The 20,692-nt window shown below is 42.3% G+C and overlaps 1 protein-coding gene and 1 non-coding gene across 7 annotated transcripts in view; both read left to right on the forward strand.

Moving 5' to 3' along the window:
• Window positions 1-20,692, forward strand: part of PROM1 (prominin 1) — a 93,676-nt gene that overhangs the window by 57,355 nt on the left and 15,629 nt on the right. For all 6 annotated transcript variants that reach the window (XM_060148470.1, XM_060148471.1, XM_060148467.1 and 3 more), the window contains exons 8-14: window positions 1,860-2,077; window positions 4,445-4,519; window positions 6,765-6,828; window positions 9,637-9,796; window positions 12,139-12,291; window positions 18,206-18,329; window positions 19,909-20,012. In XM_060148470.1, coding sequence (XP_060004453.1) covers window positions 1,860-2,077; window positions 4,445-4,519; window positions 6,765-6,828; window positions 9,637-9,796; window positions 12,139-12,291; window positions 18,206-18,329; window positions 19,909-20,012 — 898 coding nt within the window. The remainder of the gene's footprint in view (window positions 1-1,859; window positions 2,078-4,444; window positions 4,520-6,764; window positions 6,829-9,636; window positions 9,797-12,138; window positions 12,292-18,205; window positions 18,330-19,908; window positions 20,013-20,692) is intronic.
• Window positions 9,960-10,066, forward strand: LOC132520169 (U6 spliceosomal RNA). The gene has a single exon (XR_009540525.1). It is a non-coding gene; the product is annotated as a U6 spliceosomal RNA (small nuclear RNA).

The raw sequence follows: 20,692 nt of genomic DNA on the forward strand, positions 1-20,692 counted from the left end.
TTCTGGGCCATCAACTCGTTTTATCATCCATCATTCTTTGTTGTTGCTGTTATTTGTTTGTTTGTTTCTTGCCTTAAAATAACTCATCTTGAAGTCAAAGTGGAAAAGGCAATGAGCGGTAAACCACAGAACATTAAACTGTGAGGTGTGTGATGTGAGTTATATTTTGCGATGCTCTTTTGCGTTCTGTTGTGTGTTTCTAGTTGCAGCTGTGTTCTTTGATTCTTGTTTCCCTGTGGCAGATATTTATTGAGCCTCTAATATGAGCTGGGTACTAGCTCCATGCTTTGCTGATAATCCTGGGAGGTAGGTGGAAAAGATGAGAAACTGAGCTCCAGAGTGACTGATAAAATCTTTGTTATTATTATTATTATTATCTCAAATACTGTTTAGATAGTAGTTCTTCTGCTGCCTTGCTATAGCACCTTTGGCAAACTCTTTCACCTCTCAGGACCTCAGTTTACTCATCTGTAAATTAGGAGGCTGGTTGGGTCATCTCCTGGTTACTAGGGGAACCTGTGATTCTAGGCTGTGCCTTAGCACGTTTGCTCTTAGGAGATGGCATTGCCCATGTCATCCAAGATGACACCCCAACCTAGTTTTGATGATTTACTCTGAGACCTGGGGAGGCTTCCAGGATTGGACTGTATGACCCTTCATCCCCAATTCTATCACCTTATCTGAACAGAAAATCTTGGAGTCTGCTTCAAATAATCTTTTCTCTTGAATTTTCATCCGATCCTGGAAGGTAGTAGAACTGGGGTGAGCCCTCATAATACTTTCAGCAAGAGACCACGACAGGAAAGCATTAAAGTGTGTGTGTGTGTGTGTGTGTGATTTTAGAACCAAGTTTTATGTGGTTGCCAGGGAAAATTGGGAAAACCAGTTTTTAGGGGCATTTACACTTTCCTAGCAACATGCAGTTGTGGCCTGATGCCCTGACATCTGTTCTGTGAGCCCGGAAGACTTATTTGCTTAGAAGAAAATCAGTGCCGTCTAATTTAAGTTTCACGTCTTTTACTGCTGTGATTTTAAGTCGCTGTAGAAAAGAGTTGTATTTTGCTACCTCCCAAGTCATGACTATGGATTTCTATACCCCAGAGAAATCAAGATAGCAAACAATTTTTAGGGATCAACTAGTATAAGGATGCGGGACTAGGCTGCGGGACTTCCACAATAAAACAGGTGGACTCACTGCTATTGAGGAATTTCAATTTGACCATTCTAATCCCCATATTTTGTGATGAACATGGTGGTGGTTTCACCATTTTTCAGATGAAGACATTGCCAAAGAATGTTCAGGAATCGACTTCCGGTTACACAGCAAGTAGCAAAGTTGGGATCTGTACCTAGACTCGCCTGAATCCAAATCTGTGATCTTAACCATCGCTGTGTCTACTTCCAGCTCTTTGAATATCCATCACCAAAATCCTTCTGGGTGTGATCAGTTTTTATGTGAATTAAAACTGCTTGGGATTGAAGAGGCTGGCCTGTCTGGGCTGACCTCTTCAAAGCTAGGCAAGGCTAAGGCAGTGACACCTTTTCCTGTGGCTTCTGCTCCAGTGCTAGCCAGTTAATGCTGTGCCCATGAGTCCCAGTCACATTCCTAGGTTGGTACTCACCCCTGCATATTTGAAAGAGCCCCCAGGTAGGAAAGCTGAGTTGGTTGGAGTAGGCCATCAATGTCCCTGTATTCCCCTTTCAGACTGCCCCTCACAGCAGGCTCCTCTGGTTGCCTTCCAGTGTCATTTACAAGTTTATCGCAAGTTCCTTTAGGGTACTGTTGTAGATGAGAAGGGATTTTTCCATTTGCCAGCCCAGTGGGTGCCTCTGTTCTGAAGCGGGCTGTGTTCCTACAGAAATCCAAGAGACCAGAGAAACCCTGGTCGAAGTGAACAGTATCTTAACGGACATGAGACAGTTATCTGCAAATCTTAGCAACAGCCTGAGTAACGTTAAAGGGAACCTGGAGCAAGCACTCACTGACCCCATGTGCTCTGTGCATCCGGTAATGACCACTTGCAGCAACATTATGAACTCTCTAGGCCTTCTGGATGGCAGCATCGATTTTGATCAGGTGAGGAGGTACCCTGGCTTCAGGGCAGTGTCATTGGGACAGCTGGGGAGGGCTAAGCATGGGCTCACCCATCGGGTGCCCCGTGGCTGGGGGTCTCTGTCAGCCTTCCTGGTTATTTAGCCATCATGTTGGAACGGCTGCAGGAGGAGAGAAGGAATAATGGGAAATACTCCTTGAGAGTTCTCTGCCATCGATTTGATGAAATATATCAGAAAGAATTGAGCTTTCTTTTGTTCAGATTCTTCTTTTTTTAATTTTTATTTTATTTTGACAGTTTGTGCATTTTATAAGATATTGGCTATATCCCCTGTGTTGTACAATGTATCCTTGTAGCTCATTTTATCCATAATAGTTGTACCTCTTAATCCCCAGCCCTGATATTGCCCCTCCCCGCTCCCCACTGGGAACCACTAGTTTGTTCTCTGTATCTGTGATGAATTCAGCTTTAAAAAGGAAAAAGGAAGCAAAAGCCATTTTTGTAGACCTTTAAAAAATAAAATATATATATATATTTGTTTTTTTGCGGTACGCGGGCCTCTCACTCCTGTGGCCTCCCCCATTGTGAAGCACAGGCTCGGGACGCACAGGCTCAGCGGCCATGGCTTATGGGCCCAGCCGCTCCACGGCATGTGGGATCCTCCCGGACCGGGACACGAACCCGTGTCCCCTGCATCGGCAGGCGGACTCTCAACCACTGCGCCACCAAGGAAGCCCTAAAATATATTTTTAAATGATAGGCCTAGTATATTAACCACAGGTGCCTAAATATAAGGTAATTTTTCACATTCCCAAAGAGAAGATTAGAAAAAAAAAAAAGAATTTGGAGCAACTTGAATATATAAAGTTCTGGGATATAGATAAAATAATCATGTCTACTCATGATTTTTAATGTATCAATATAGTGATACGTACACATAGCACTTTATATAAAACACTATTTTAATATAGCTAGATTTTTCTGACTTTCACATTTCATGAATCAATTTTATTCAAACACTTCACATTCAACATCTGTGTTGAATCTACTACAATCACTTTTGTTGTCAATGAACAGTTTTTCAGAGTGTAGGACCTATACTTGCATTTAAATTGTTTGAAATCGAGTTCTTTTGGGGGTAACTTTTTTTTTAACAACTTTATTGGAATATAATTGCTTTACAATGGTATGTTACTTTCTGCTGTATAACAAAGTGAATCAGCTATACATAAACATATATCCCCATATCTCCTCCCTCTTGTGTCTGAGGTAACTTTTAATTTTGATGGGATTTTAAAACATGCAGAAAATCTGCAAGATTAGTGTACAAGGAAGCCCTGTTTACATCTTTTACCCAGATTCACCAGTTGTCAACACTTTGCTCCATTTGCTTAATGGTGTTATTTTATACATTTATCTATGTATCTATCATCTATTTATATTATCGTATGTATGCATACAATACTATGCATTTTGTCCTTTTCTCAATCATCTGGAGGTGAGTTGCAGACATTATGCCCTTTTACCCTTAAATATTTCAGTGCATTTCCTAACTTTACATAACCATTATGATTACCAAAATTAGGACATATGACATTGACCCAATACCACCGTCTAATCCACAGTTTACATTCAAATTTTGCCGATTTTTCTAAAAAATGCTCTTTAAATTTTTTTTTTTTTTCTTTTCTCCAGTTTAAGGTCCAGTCTAGAGTACACGTTGTCTTTAGTTGTCATGTGTCTTTAGTTCCTTTAATCTGGAACAGTTTCTCAATCTTTTTTCTTTGGCGACATTGACATTTTTTAAGACTGTAGGCCATTTATTATATAGAATGACCTTCGATTTAGGTTTGTCTGATGTTCCCTCATGATTCGATGTGAGTTATGCCTATTTATCAGGGATTTCACAAAAGTGATGTTGTGTCCTTCTTGATACGTTGTGTCAGGAGGTCCATGGTATTTGTCCCAGAATTAGTAAGAGGTAGAACACGTTAAATCCATGTATAACACTATAAATGAAAAATTTATTCCAGACCACTTACCAATATAACCACTATTACTTTTAAACATGTTTTTTTATAAGGTTGTTTACAACTGTATTCACCAATATTCAGTACCTGAAATTGTGAGGTCAATCTGTGTTAAATTTCTTGCCTTTATTTTTAGCTGACTGCAATAAGAGACCTTCAAACATCTAAAATTACTGTTTGTAGACTCCATTCCGAGCTAATGTGTCTTCCTCTGACAATACACTAACTTAGATCACACCCTATAATATAGAGACTTCAGGACTTGGATTTAAGATGATTTAAGATGATTCCCTTTTTTATGACAAATAATTTGGGGGGGGGTAATCACCTTGCTTTATGTCTTGTTTTATAAAATTTCAGCTCCCATCTTTGGATGAACAAATTGGTAACCTTAATGATATTCTTCAAACAAATTTGTCCAGCCTAGTCCAAAAGGTATGTTTTTTGGAAAAAAAAATACAGTAGATTATTTTAAAGAATAGAATAGTACATAAGGATATAGGTAACAGCAAAAAAACAGTGAAATTCTGGACAGGAGTTGCCAAGAAGGGTGATAGATGTTATCCTCCAGGTAATTTTGTTCATTCCCATTCAAGAATTTTTTATTATGCATCTATTGTACGCAAAGCACCTTGCTAGGACCATAAGAGATAAAAAGAAAAGCATGATCTCATCTTCCTGGGGCTCAGAATTGGATGGGTATAGTGTTGGACCCCATGCTGATTCTGACACGAGATGCTCTCCCACTCTGCCGGTGAGTCAGCCATGTTGATTTTGTTTCTTCCCACTTCTGCTCATGTGTACAGGCTGTGTGCTCTGCCTGGCACTCTCTTCTTTCTCCCTCTCCTTTGCCCAGCTTCTTGGGCTACTAGGAACTAGTTACTTTAAGCTTTATATATCACTTTCTTAACGAGGCCTTCCCTGGGCATCTTGACCAGATCAAAACCTCTTTTAATACATTCTTACAGCATTGCAAATATTCTTTGTTAAGTTCCTCACAACTTTGATTATTGCTTTCATGTCTTGATTGTGCCACAAGACTGTAAATCCTAAAACAGGAAGGGGTCACAGTATTGATCTACAATACTGTGATTTCCCCAGTAGCCTAAAAGGAAGAGAATAGCTTTATTCTTGACTCTCTGTCTTTTAGCATGGGTATAAAAAAGTCATCAGATATCTATTAAACACTCATCTACATATACTAACAAAGGAAGTGTCCCCTTAAACAAGTCATTGAAAACTCCTGGTCTTTGCAGTCTGATGTCACCTCATTTGTCAAATGAGGGAATTGAACCAGGAGATCTGTAAGTCCTCTCCCAGCCATTAAACCTCTTATGATGGGTGACCTCCCCAAGTCCAAACACAGATAAATGTAAAGGGGTCAGTTGTACCAAACCAACACAAGCACCAGTGTGCTGGGTGGTTTAGTTGCCTTTGAGGAAACAGAAGTCATGAATGTTCTTTTTATGGCATTGCTGTTGCTAGGCTAAAGTGGAAACTTGTTGGCACCATAAATCTTATAAACTTTGTAACTTAGATTGGACTGCCATAAAAGAATATCATAGAGTAAGTGGTATATAAACAACAGAAATTTATCTCTCACACTTCTGGAGGCTCAAAGTCCAAGATCAGTTTGCTAGCAGGGTTGGGTTTTGATGAGGACACTTTCCAGGTTGCAGACAGCCATTTTCTCATTGTATCCTCGCAGGGTGAAGAGAGTTCTCTGGGGTCCCTTTTAAGAGGGCACTAATCCCGTTCATGGGGGCTCCACACTCATGACTTAACAACCTTCCAAAGGCCCCATCTCCTAATAACATCACACTGGGGATTAGGATTTCAACATATGCATTTTGGAGAGATAGACATTTGGTTCATAAGAAGTTGTAATCACTTCAGTGTTCCCTAGCAGATGTCTAAGTATGTCAGCAGACAGTGAGAAACACAAATTAAGCCCCTTCCAGAGGAAAGGCTGTGCTGATTCATTGAGTTGCTTGGAAATAATGACATTTTCCTGTCATGGATTTAGCTCAAAGGGATATAAGCTTGGCATGGCTGTTTGGGTTTTCGTTTTAGCCTCACTACAATTTGTATTCTTTCTAAGTTGTGTTTTAGGGCATTACTATTTTCTATGAGACTAGATCTCCAATTTTATTGTGTGATTGGGCTGGAAAGTAAGATTCTATTTTTAGAAATTCACTTTATAGCCGCACATGGTACCTTGTACAGATCAGGGTTTCTTAACCTCAGCACTATTTGGGCTGGATAATTCCTTGTGGTGGGGCCTGTGCCCTGCTGGATATTTAGTAGCACCCCGGCTCGTGCCCACACAGTGCCAAGAGCACCCACACAACTGTGATAACCAAAACGTCTCCAGACATCTCCTGGGGGACAAAATCGCCCCCAGTTGAGAAACACTGGTATAAATACATGGAAGCTTTTAACATGAGTTAAAAGTTAAAAACTCTTAATATGATCTTCAACAGATACAATTTAAGGCAAGTCCTCACTAAAAGGGAGTTTTTTTCTAGACTTTTAATGACTGTATCATGATCCTTTCGGCCTTAAGATGAAGGTTACATTTTAGTGTTGCTTCTCTGCTCCATTCTAAGCTTACCATGAATACTAGTGAACTGCTCTTCTACTTACACTGTATATCCATTGATTCTGAATTATTTTTTAGGGCTATAGATCTTTCAATGCTATCCCTGGGATAGTGCAAAATGAAACCGTGAACGTCGTATCAGGTGAGATTCCCAAATGGAAGTAATTGTGTATCTCTTCTTGTTAAGAATTGGCTGGTTAGTACAAAGAAATGTATTGTTAAGAATTGTTCTTTTTCCCTCTTAAAAAAAATATTCCCTCACTAAAACCTTAAAAACTAAATGAATATTTCACTTATGCTACCTTCACCAACTGATATCGATTTAAAAAAATAATAATCCTATCAAACGCTGACTACCATCGTCCTGTGGCTGGAAGCTTCAGGGCCGAGGGCCACACTGCGATGGCAGCCTTCATCAGGAGCTATCAGAGCTGACAACAGCCATAGTTTATGACTTGGAAGGTCACATTTTGATTGTTTTCACTGTGAATTTATTTTCTAAACGAACTTAAAATTGATTTTTTAAAAAGAACACTCTGTCTAGGGACTTACTTTGTCTCTTTAGGAAAATGTTCATATGCCTCGGAGGCTGATGTAATGCTACTTTAGGGTCTTAAACTTGCTTACAATTTTGGAGAGACAGAACTGAGGTCTGTCAGTTGAGAGAGTTCCACTGGTCTCAAATGACGGAATCACACTGAATTCAGGTTATGGTATCTGGGGTGAATGTACAGAGAAACAATGCAGTATAAACAGTTCTTTATGCAGGAATGGGAAGAAACCTGGGTTGTTTGCTAAGGGAAGACATCTCTGAAGCTATGTAAGACTATCTTCTCTCTGTCTCTTTTTTTAAAATCATCTCAGGGCTTCTTTCTATCTGTTGACTGAGTAGTTTTAAAATGTTGTGTTAGAGGTATTTGATTATTTTTTCCCCTAATATTGTTCTTTCAACCCATTAAGACTTGGGTAAAAAGGATTTTATCCTACTACATAGTGCTTTGGAAGTTTTGTGGGTTCCCTTCTGATTTAAAATATTAAGATATTCAAAACAGAGTTCACGCTTTCCTATGCTAGCATCTGAGGGCTAACCCACGCTGTACATCTGATAACCACCTGCTTACTAATCTCTGTGTTTACTTTTTTGTTTCCCCTTTCTGGACCTCTTCTGCCAATACGTGCAGCCCTCCCTTGTAAGTCTGGCCAAGTGAGGCTTGCAGTTCGCGTGAGCGAGGCCGGTGTACACACTGTCATCACATAAACACGAGCCAGAGTTTTCCTGAATCTCAGCAAGTGCCAGTCCATCAGACTGAAGACCAAGCGCTGGTTTTTATGTCTTTCCAAAACCAATAACCCTTAGCTCCCATGTTTTGGGCCTTAGGTCCTACCCGGCACACATATTTTGAGTGCCTACTATGTGCCAGGCACTGCTGGGCTCTGGGGATGGTAGATAAAGAAGGCACGACCCCTGCCTACCCTTCAGCTGGGCATGGATACAGATGCCCTTTATCACCCTCTGGGAACCTGGTGAGGTGTGTGCAAGGGATCCGAGGTGGGGAGAGGGTAGCAGAAGGCTTCCTGGAGGAAGCGACATCCAAACGGAGGCCTGAAGAAGGCACCAGCCCCTTACAGACCCACCAAGGCTGTGGAGTGTAGGAGGGCAGCACAGCCTGAGAACCAGAAGGGGCTCGATTCTAAGTTGAGGAAACTGTGCGTAGGAGAGGGGACGTCTACATAGCACGTCTCTCAAACCCCCAGAATTCCCAAGGTTGAAAAAGAGACCTGCAGAGTTACCTTGTGGAGGGTCCTGGGGTCTTGTGGCACACGAGCCATTTGGAGGAGACATCGAGCCACTGTGAGCTCTCCTCCTATGAGCTCTCCATGTGAACCACAGGCTTTGAAAAAAAATTCCCACCATTGTTATGTAATTTCCTTTTGGACGAGGCTACCACCTCCCCGAAGTTCGCAGGCAGTCCTGGGATCGAATTGTGAGCCCTGCCAATCTTGTTTCTGCTGCTGCAGAGACATTTATCTGCCTTTCAGGATCAGTGGACCTTGAACCGATTAGTATGTTTTTGGTATGTCCCTGTCAAGAATCACAGTGGATGAGGCCACCTTCAGATCAGGTGTGAGTGTTGGACCACGTGACAGCTCCCACCCCTGGTGGCTTTGATCCCAGGACCTGCCATGATGGTCAGACACTGTCCAGAAAACTGGAACTTACCTCCTCTCTGACAGATTAATAGAAACTATTTGACCGCTGGGAATACTATTGCTTTTTGCATGTAAGAGACACAGGTGTGCTTTAACAAGTCTCAATTTGTATGAGTCAAATAAAATTTTAACAAAAGTGTCACCTGGGGTCACTTGTTCAAAAAATTGGTCGTGGAGAATTACTGTGTTCCTGAGTACCATTTCGTAGATGGAGGAGTTGTTATATTATTAAATTATTTTTGCAAAATCATTTAACAGAAGCTTTACAGTTAGATAAACCCGAGTTTTCATCCCATTTCTAGTGCTTTCTGAAAAAGAGACATATGGGCAAGTGATCTAACCCCTATGAGCCTCCGCATCACTGTTAGGGAAACGGGAATAAGAAATGGGTTAACATTTATAAAAGTGCCTGGTCCATTGTAGTGGCACACAGTGCATTTTAATCACCTGATCCATTTTTTTCTTTTTTTAGTGAAATAAGTAGAAGAAAACTCTGGCTTGATTTCAGCACCATGTCATTTAAGTTAGCTCTCATAGCTTGCTCTTTTGTTAAGTAATTGCTTTTTGATGGGCTTAGCTACATTCATGCTTGTTGTAGAACCTTTTCATATTTTAAACACATACATAAATCACATGGGAAAAACTAAAAGCAGTTCAAGCTTTTCACTTGAGTTCCAAGACAAAGTTTCTCGTCTCCTCTAGGTTTGACAACGCATAACTGAGGCATCTTTGTTTTCAGATGTCAAAATGACGTTGGATTCCATTGGTTCTGATATCAAAAATATAAGCAAAAATATTCCTATTCAGGATAAGCTGTCAAATTTCATTCGTTACCTTAATGACACTGAAAATTACATCCACCGCCATTTACCCACTTTGGAAGAATACGATTCATACAGGTGAGTGCCTCCTTTGAGCTGGTACACTAAAGAGGGAAACTTGCTATGGGACGGGAGAAAAATTTGACAACATAACCAGGATAATCTTATGAGAGCAAATTGTACAAAGAGGCCATAATGTGATATGTATTCACTCTAGTTTATGTTCATTAAAAAAACTGAAGTGCTCACTTCGGCAGCATGTATACTAAAATTGTAACTATACCAAGAAGACTGGCATGGCTGCTGAGAAAGGATAGCATGCAAATTCATGAAGCATTCCATATATTTTTTTTTAATTGAGGACTGAAAGTTCTTGAGCCAAATAGTCAATTATTTGCAGTTTTGATGTCATCCGTGGCTTCCGAAATCTTGGTTATAATTATCTAAGGCATGTAACAGGATTTTAAAACTTAAAAGGAATCAAAAAGGGCATTGGGATTGTAGTTTTCTTTTTGTTGGTTTATGAAAGAAATATGTAGAGGTTGGTTCTTACAGAAAGAGCATCCCTGAAACCAGCGAATTGTGTGAAGCTGCTGTCGTTCCCAGCTCTTTGCCCTTTAGAAACATGCTAGTGGTAGGCTTTGGCCTTGGGAGGTGATGGTGGACATAGATCTCAGACAAGAGCGCTGGGCAAGGCAGGACTTAGAGCCTCGAGGCATTTCCAGGCTCATGTGAGGTGTAAGACGTACTCTCCCCTCTGAAAGGCTCAGCCCCACGACCGCCCACTGGAACTATTCCTACTGCTCAAAGCCACGGAGATTCTGGACACCCCCATTCCTGTTCAGGTTATTTATTATGCAAGAACACAAGATAAATAATAACAATAATTGCTAGCCTTTAGGGAAGAGTCACAATGTGCCTGCCACGTGCTGTCCACATGGCATCTCATTTAATACTCAGAAAAATCTCCTGGGTTGTGTTCTGTTTATAATCCTGTTTCTTAGAGGCTCAGGGAGGTGAAGTGATTTTTCAACTCCCACCTGACTGTGCCCTTAATTATCAATACGCCATTTCCTACTGTGTGGCTTGGCACCCCAGCAGGTGTCGGAACAAAGATAGGACAGACCCTTTCCCAATGAACTTACAATCTCAGAGGTCAGACTTTCACAGATGAAAAGAATGGTACAATGATCTGTCTACATACCAGCTCCCCCTTCCTTCCACCTTCCCCTGCCCTGAGACTATAAGTTTATTTTAAAAAGAAATTTAATGAAGCAGATGAGGCTTGCATTAACGGTAAAGGATTTCTGAGGCCAGGTTCCATGGCTTATTTAATTTTGTGCCCTCAGTATCTGGAACAAAAAGTCACAGAATGGGTGCAGGTGCTTATTCTAATTATCGAGTTTTTTTTTTATAGATCTTTATTGGAGTATAATTGCTTCACAATACTGTGTTAATTTCTGTTGTACAACAAAGTGAATCAACCTTATGCATATGTATATCCCCATATCCCTTCCTTCTTGAGCCTCGATCCCGCCCTCCCTATCTCACCCCTCTAGGTCGTTACAAAGCACTTAGCTGATCTCCCTGTGCTATGCTGCTGCGTCCCACTAGCTAACTATTTTACACGAGTTTGTTCTTAGTTGAATGAAAAACTGTAGTGACAGTTTGTTTTATAGTGTTTTAAAGGTTGGGAAGCATTTCTACCCTTGAATGCTCCTGGGCTGCTGGAAGAGTTTGATGTACATTCCGGGAATGCCAGTAAGACCTAATTGAGGATCCATTCTCCTGAAACGTCTCACAGGACCATTACAAAATCGAGACTTGCATTCTGCAGGCATTTGATTTAGGATGCTCCTAGAATTCTAAAATATTCAATGCACTCATCACATAGAGAGTGCCTGGCTCAGTAAGGAACACAATTCAATCCCCACTGCCCCCAAATATTCCTGCAACCACAAAACATTTTAGATAAAAGACCAGAGGAAGGAGACCCCAATTTCCTTATCTGTTGTCTAATCATGATCTGTCTACATCTCATCATCATTATAATAAGCACTTACAGCCTCAGGAACCTTGAAAGAACTTACAAACCTTAAGGGCCATGGTTATCGGTAGCCTTGGAGAGGTTGAGTCAACCCTGCTTCTGGGCCCTGTGGAGGTAAGGCAGAGGAAAGAAACGACAATCCCATGACCACTGAGAGCTCTTTGAAACCAAGATAAACACTGTCTTGGTCGGATTGGAGGACTAGGGGTGAAAAGGGGTCTTTTCACAGCACTCTCACCCTCTGAGGAATTAACAGAGGAATCTGATATTTGATTGCCAAGAGTTTTTCAACCACTCCAGCCCAGGTCTAGCAGCATTTGTGTTGTGATGATGTCACCTCTTACGTTTGCTAACACTGTGTTTGCTCCACCAGGTGGCTGGGTTCCTTGGTTGTCTGCTGTTTACTGACCCTCATAGTGATTTTTTATTTCCTGGGCTTGTTGTGTGGCACGTACGGCTACGACCAGAATGCCACCCCAACCAGACGAGGCTGCGTCTCAAACACTGGAGGCATCTTCCTCATGGTGTGAGTGTTGACTCTTCCTTGCCGTGTGTGGGGGATGCAGGGAGGTAACTCTGGTGTGACAGGGACCCGGTGACCTCTGGTAAGCAGTCTGGGTTCCAGTGACGTAGGTGGGCTGGTGTGACTGTACTTTCATCGGTCTGGGAAATTCCATTAAGCATGAAAAGTAAAGGAAGCTCTAGATTGGTTGCACTTTGATTGACAAGCTTAAAAGCTGATAGCTCTTTAAAGCAGCTATCAGGGAAATTATTTCCAGTTTGCTTTCTTAATTCTCATTGTTTTTCCCCATATCTATGTATCTACATATCTATCCATCCATCCATCCATCCATCCATCCATTCATTCACCATACTTGCTGAATATTGACCTGACAGACAGACACTGTTCACTCTGAAACTTGATTTAGAACAGAGGTTGCCTACCTGGCACCCTTGGAGTTACACAAGTAGCCTAGTGATGCGATCAGGTGTGAAGTACCAGCAAGTGGTGAGCCTGCAGTGGACTGGAGCAGTTATCCCCATTTCAATTACATTCACATCCAAGTTCATATTTCTGGAAAAAAACAACAACAACCTTTATAGGGTATAACAAAGCAGAGGGGGCATGAGCTGGGTGGAACTGGAGATGGAGCCAGTAATGTAAACCAGTAACCAGGGGTACAAGCTTCAAATGCTCCCTAGAGGGGAATCTGTGTGAGTTCCAACTCGATATTCTCTTTTCTGATAAGCTTCATGGAGAACCAGCGGCGAGGGCTGTGATGGGGCTCGAGGGGAGTGTAAAGATTTGGAAGAAGTCCTTTGGGCAATAGAGAATCAAAACCACAGCCATTTCTTTGCTTATGTCACTAGTGACATGCATTACCTTGCTTTTTTAAACTTTGGGTCACTATAATCATCATGCTGCTTTTGAGCTGTGATCCTAAGGCCTTTTCCTTAAACCTTCAGGCTCCACTATAGTACACTTTACTAACATTAATACAGGCACATGAGTTTCTTTTTTTAATTGAAGTATAGTTAATTTACAATCTGTGTTCCTTTCTGCTGTACAGCAAAGTGACTCAGTTATACACATATATACATTCTTTTTTTATATTCTTTTCCATTATGCTTTATCACAGGATACTGAATATAGTTCCCTGTGTATACAGTAGGACCTTGTTGTTTATCCATTCTAAATGTAGTAATTTGCATCTACTAATCCCAAACCTCCCAGTCCCTCCCTCTCCCTCCCCAACTCCCCCTTGGCAACCACAAGCCTGTTCTCTATGTCTGTGAGTCTTTCTGTTTCGTAGATAGGTTCATTTGTGTGTGTGTTTTTTAAGTGAGTTTTAAAAATAACCTTAAAGCTAATGACATGGGAGTCTGCCAGAATTGGACAAAATTGGACAGAGCTCCACACATGGAAAAGCCTATTTGCTTACATACTTAAACTTAAGAAATTAAGCCAGCAAGAAAGAGTATATGTGCCCAGCCTTTTTGTTTAAATGTACACAGCTACAGACAGAAAATTTAATGTTCAGAATTTAATAATCCTGACACTTGGCTGTTTTGTCAGTGTCTTGATGGTGAATTTATATATTACATCTATTTATTACATACATTTATGTATTACATCTATTTAATTATTTGAAAGGAGGGCGTAACTTGCTCTGAAAAGGTACAAGTTTCATAAAGTTCTATTCCACTTTTAGGGATGAAACCAAAAAATGTGATATCTAGCTTCAAAGAATAAAAAAATAGGAGAGTCATGAGTAACTTGGTGGAGGCTAAGAGCACTTCAGTTTGGCTGTAATACTCACTTCTGCAGATGAAGGAATCTCTCTAAAGGGTTAAAATCACATGGAAATCTACGGCTTAGGAGCCGTAGGATTTATCTCAGCAGTGGGGAAAAGGCTGGTAACTATAAGCTGCTGTCAGATGCATTTTGGGAGGTCTGCAGACTGAGATTTCTGTACTGTCGAAGCCTACCACTCATCATGGCTTGCTTTGCTTTGCTTAGCAGAATTTTCCATCTCTCTCTTGAGACATCTGGTAAACAACTGGATAGACTAATCAGACTAACTAGAGGAATGCCGTTTCTTCTTTATAATTGTTTACTTGCTTGTAGAAATGAGAAAGAGTATATTTAGTTCAGCTTCAACCAAAACACCACCTGCTCTTTAAAAACGGTGACGTTATCCAATCAAGAGCATGGTCTCTTTAACAACCAAGCAAGAATCCTTGCCTCCCAAGAGGATCCTAGTGAAAGACCTGGAAGGAGGGAAGCAGAGAGTCCTGGCTCCTATCCTGTGTCTTCTGAGGGTCCAGGGAGCATTTTAGGGGCTGAATGGGATGCAGTGGTGAACGTACATCTACGGGGGGAATATGGATGGTTTCCCCAGAGATAAGGAGACCTAATTAAGGCAACCAGAAAACAATCTCTTGTACCAAAGACCATTATAAAACTTCCAGTTTTAGCTCTTGAAAACAATGCCCAGATTATCGACACCTCTGAAGAGAAACTAAGATCACGTGTTGCCATGGACATATTACATACGGCTGGTGGCAGTTTCAGTGGTTATAGATATTTCAGAGAGCAGTTTGTCAGGCTATAGCAGGTCATTCCCATTTTAGGGAATTTATTTTGAGGCAGTAGACCAAACTATGGGAAAAGCATTTTGAGCAGAGACGTGTTTTTGTGGTGTTAGTTGTAACAGTGAGGCATTCGAAGTGGCACACAAGGCAGCCACTTCGGAGGCTGGAGTAGATTATGTGGCCGCTGAAAGGATAGAGAGGTTGGCTGTCCTGGGTGGCTGACGAAAGTTTCTAAGATGTTCGACAAGGGCCCACAAAATTATGCATGTGTTTTTTGGGTTTTTTTCTGGGTTTTTTTTGTTTTTTTTTTTTGGCGGTACACGGGCCTCTCACTGTTGTGGCCTCTCCCATTGTGGAGCACAGGCTCCGGACGCGCAGGCTCAGCGGCCATGGCTCATGGGCCCAGCCGCTCCGCAGCACATGGGATCTTCCTGGACCAGGGCACGAACCCGTGTCCCCTGTATTGGCAGGCGGACTCTCAACCACTGCGCCACCAGCGAAGCCCAATACATGCATATTTAGAAAACAAAGGCTGGAAATGTTAACAGCATGCTCTTTAGAGTGGTGGGGTTGTTTTGAAGTGAAGTGTTCTCTCAGAGATTTGTAACTAACACACACACACACACACACACACACATACACACACCCTCTGATGCCCACAGTTAGAAGCCTGGTGCCTGGCAGAGCCTTCACTTTCCCCTTCTTCACACATCTTCCCCTTCTTCACTCTTTCCCTAACGCAGTAACCCTGTTGGTCTGAGAAGGTCCAAAGGGACTTAGGGCCCCACCAGCAAACATTCCTTGCTATTTATTTCAGAGGAGCCGTGCAGATGTTTCTAATTATGCCTTGAGCATTTGCACTGGGGGGAGCCATGCCCTTTGGGAACACTGTTGTGATTGAGAGCATCAGCCTGCACACTTCCTAGGGTCCTTCCTGGTGTGCACCAGCGATGGTACAGGGTTTGGCTATTCCATCTAGACTGATTTAAGAGTTTGCTCCCTCTGTGTCTCCGGCGGGCCCACTGGGCACTGCTAGAGAAAAGTCATACAGCAGAGCACATTAGGATCCCTACAGAATTGTGATTCCCCACCTCACATGGACCCTCCACAGCCCTTCAAGTTCCTTCTTTCCTCCCTCCCTCCCGTCCTTTATTCTGCGATTGTCTTTCCACTCTGACGCATCCATCCTCCTTATTTTCCTTTTCTCTTCACTGATGGGCTTACCTTTCTCTTCACGGAGAAAATAGAAGCCATCATAAACTTGCCACCCCCAAACCTCTGAAGGCACCTGTGCTCACAGGCATGGGAAGCCAGAGGCAGAAGGGTGTCTCCCATCTAGGCTCCCCCACTCCCCAGCATCCCCGCTGTGCTCTCAGCCCATCCCCACCCACCATCCCGAGGATGGAACAAAGCCTCCCTTCTTTCTCCTGCGTCTTCATTCTCTTCTCCTCTCCTAGACTTTCTTCTCAACACTTAAACATGTTCTGTTCTCTCCCCTCCTTAAAAACCGAAACAGAAAACCCCTACCAACACCCGTTCTTCCATCTAACTCCACTCTCTGCACAGACGTCTCAAAATAAAGATCTGTGCCTTCTGCCCGTCTGCTGCTTTCCCACCTCCTGCCCAGCCTACACCACTGTGGCTTCGTTGCCGGCCACTTGCAGGTCAGCAGTGACTTCTGTGTCTCCGGTACAGTGGACTTCTTCGAGTCCTTCTTGACCGTGTCCTCACAGCAGTGACTGGAACAGCTGCCGCTCCTTCTGCAAACACTCCTTCATACCCCATCAGTGACCTCACACCCTCACGGTCTCCTTCCCACCTCCCTGACCCTTCATCTTGGTCTCATTTGCTGTCTCTCTCTCCACCACCTGTTCTCCAAATGGTGAGGTCCCCCAGGCCCAGTCCTAGGCTGCTTCTCCCTCCAACCCCAGCCCCAGGGATCAGTCATCATTTCTAAGCCACTGACTCACTAAAGTAGGTCTGTAACCCAGGCATCTGCGCTCCAAACACCTGGTGGACTCCTCCACAGCATGTCCTCCGAGTCGTCTCCCAGGCAACGTGACCAGAAGCCGATCTTCTCTGCCCTCCCTGTCCCTGCTGCTGACAAGCCCTGGTGCCCCTTGCCCTCCCTTTCCTTCACCTCCAGCGCACGTCTTCAGGACGTCCTGCTGCATCTGCCTCCCAGGTCACACCTCTTTCACCCGCTGGCTCCCTTCCACCACCGCCAGCTGCATCAGGCCACCATCCAGGGCTAGAAGCAGCCTCCTTGGTGGCATGCTCCTCCACATGGGCACCTGTCCCTCCACCCTTCATGCTCTTCCAAGAGGGCTTTTCTTCAGAGAGAAATGGGGGTGTGTTCCTCCGGTGCTTAAAGGTCTTCAATAGCTTTCCCTCCCTGCATCCCCCATGCCCCACCCAGCTCGCCCCTACCTGCCTCTCGAGCTGCTGTTCACTGCTCGTTCTCTGCCATCTCTCTGGATGCAGAGCCACGTCAGCCCCTTTCAGACTCCCAAGAGTACATTTCCTACTGTCAGCTGAAAAAAATGCACAACCTGAAAGCTGAGAATTATGTTTTATTCGGCAGACAAAACTGAGGACTTAAGCCCAGGATGCAGCCTCTCAGATCTCTCTGAGGGACTGCTCCATAGAGGTAAGGGAGGAGCCCAGATACAGAAGAGTTTCTGCAACAAGGACCAGGTGGTAGGAACATCAGAAGGTGACTGTTCATTAAAGAAAACCAGACATCCCAAGTCAAGGAATTTAGCACTTTTCTATGTACGGAAGGTGCAAGAGTCTGGGCTCACTGAAATCATTCCTTTGCCCTGCACCTCAGCTATCTGGGGCCAGCATCCTGTGCTTCATCTTGAGTCTCTCAAGGTGCCCCTGTTGGAAGGGGGCTGCAGCAGCTGATGACTTGATGGTGGGCATCCTGTTTTTATCCTGAGTTCCCTCAGTGCTCACTGATGGGGCAGATAGAATGTGATGGATTGATGGCTGCAACATCCTTTGTTTACTGATATGTCAGGCAACATTTTTTCATTGACACTGCCTTACAACCTCCTCCCTCACTGGAAAGCCTTGGTTCACTCAAATGACTCCAGCGCCCATGTCTGAACCACCGTGCTGGGCTTGCAAGCAGGCGAGGGACTCAGTCCTACGTGTTCCCTAAACAAGTGCCTGGTACTTCCTGTCTGCACCCCTCGGTAGGCCGACCCGTTTAACCTGCAGAAAGCTGAAGACTCCAGGTCATTTTATACGTTGAATAGGTAGAATGAGTAAGTACTAGTAGGTAATGTTGAATAATTCCTTGTAGAATTATTCACTTTATTTCTATTTTTTTCCAGCGGGGTTGGATTCAGTTTCTTCTTTTGTTGGCTATTGATGACCATCGTGGTTCTGACTTTTGTTGTTGGTGGAAATGTGGAAAAACTGGTCTGTGAACCTTACCAAAACAAAATGTTATTCCAGGTAAACATGGTTTTTGTGCCCATTACGAAGAGCTTGAGCCAAAACTTTTATTTTCCCCTTTCTCGTGGGTTTCTTCGAGAGCAAAACGATGAGCAGGTGGTTTGTATTCAGTAGGTTGAGATTCCATCTATTTATCAGAGCAAAAAAATATGGCAGTACAGTTGACCCTTGAACCACAGGGAGTTAGGGGCGCTGACCCTCCACGCACTCAGAATCTGCGTACAATTTATATTCAGCCTTCCATATGCATGGTTCCTCCATATCTCCTCTCTTGGATTCAACCAACCTTGGACCGTGCAGTACTGTAGTATTTACTACTGAAAAAAATCCTCTTATAAGTGGACCCTCGCAGTTTAAACCCATGTTGTTGAAGGGTCAACTGTATTTTTTTTTTTTAACGTAAGTGAAATCAGTACCAGGAATTAAGCCTTGCTCGTCAATGTTGATTGTAATATTTGGGGAGAATACAATTCTCCTCAGCAGTAGTTCCCAAATGCAGAACATCAGAGGATAAGTTCCCGGGTTCCTTCTATACCTCAAGAGGTTTCTGACATTTCACATAACTTCCCAGATGACAGTTGCCCACACAGATGGTTTGAGGGTCATAAATTTGAAGTGAAAGAGACTGAGAAATGACACACCTCATAGCTGAGGGTTGTCCCTGGTGGAAATCTGACGAGGTAGTTGGGAATTGAATTCAAGCTTCACTTTCTCCATCTAAGACCAACTACTTCACACTCTAGGGCACCAGGTGCAAGTTTAGCTTCATTAGTTAATGAGGAAGTTTTGATCTACATGTCTGTCTTCTAACTTTGGCTTTCCAGTGTTTTTCTCTAGATTCTGATTTAAAAAATATATTTGTTTTCCTATTTTATGGTATATATTTTTTCACCTCAAATCTGTTATAAAATCAGGTGAATGCTTGCTAAAATAAACCAGTTGTGGTGGTGGTATTTTAATTACTCAGTTGGTTGAAGAAAATTAAATTGGGAGCATCAGTTTGTCAAATTATCTCCATTTGGCCTCTTGATAAAAAATAATAATAACACATCAAACCAGATGTGTCATCATCTTTTGTACTGTGTTAAATTGTGAAAAAGGAATTCTTAAAAAATAGAGAATATTTTGAAACCATTTACACTCTGTAAGTGTATATACAGTCATGTACCAATTAGCCCACCTTAAATGTACATAATGTGAAGTCAAAGATTGTGCCCGGTTTAATTCCTTTTGTCTAGAGGGAAGTAGTGAAGATCTGGGTCTACTGCTTCATGGCTTTCTATTAGATATTCTGAATCAAATTATCTATTTTTCTCCCATTTCTAATGTGTTTATTTTACTAAAATGAAATGTTCCCCCCAAAAAGTAGTCCCAATAATTCCTACTAATGCTATCCAGTGGTCGATATCTTTATTCCAATCACGCTATTATTTTCTAGTTTTAAGTTGAAAGTCAATGAGGAAAATCATGGTATAAAAATCCCCCAGATGCTGTATATTGAACAGAATATTCATTTTATTATATGCATGTATGTTAGTGTAAAACTGTCTTTAAAAAAAAGTTTTTTATTTTGTTCTAGGTTTTGGACACGCCATATTTACTAAATGCCGATTGGAAATACTATCTCTCTGGCATGGTATTTAACAAACCAGATATTCATCTCACTTTTGAACAAGTTTACAGGTATAAATAATTGCATCATGCATTTTTTGCTACTTAGAATGTTGTGTTTTTACAATGAGAATTTTGCTTTCAACATGTCTTTAATTTTAACGGTCAAATTTCCAGTTTTAGAAGTAAGCTGTTCTCTGGTCTTAGCAGTAAGACCAAAAAGATAATCCTTTCCCTGAAAGCCTTCTAGGCCTTACGATGGTGCTGTCCCAAGCCGCCCTGTCTTAATTACTAGAATTCACTGGTAACAGTGACCCTAAAATGCATTCTTGTTTAAGAATCACCCTGCCCCGAGTAAATGCCATATAACAAGAATTCATTGGATGGGTCTGTTGATGGAAATAGTCAGTAAGCATGGGAATTCCCTGGAGGTTCAGTGGTTACAACTCGGCGCTTTCACTGCCAGGGCCCAGGTTTAATCCCTGGTCAGGGAACTAATATCCCGAAAGCCATGGTGTGGAAAAAAAAAAAAAAAGAAAGAAGAAAAAAATCAATAAACAGTCTGTAATAGGAATAGAAAAGAGTTTTATTTGAGCCAAACTGATGAGTATAGCCCCAGAGACAGCCTCACAGATAGCTCTGAGGAATTGTTCCAGAGAACCATGGCTTTCAGAATAGTTTTTGTCAGAACAAAGAACATTAAACAAGTCAGGGATACATTCATTAAAGGTTTCAAAAAAAAAAAAAAAACA

Source organism: Lagenorhynchus albirostris, chromosome 4 (genome assembly GCF_949774975.1).
Source record: "Lagenorhynchus albirostris chromosome 4, mLagAlb1.1, whole genome shotgun sequence".
Lineage (NCBI taxonomy): Eukaryota > Metazoa > Chordata > Mammalia > Artiodactyla > Delphinidae > Lagenorhynchus > Lagenorhynchus albirostris.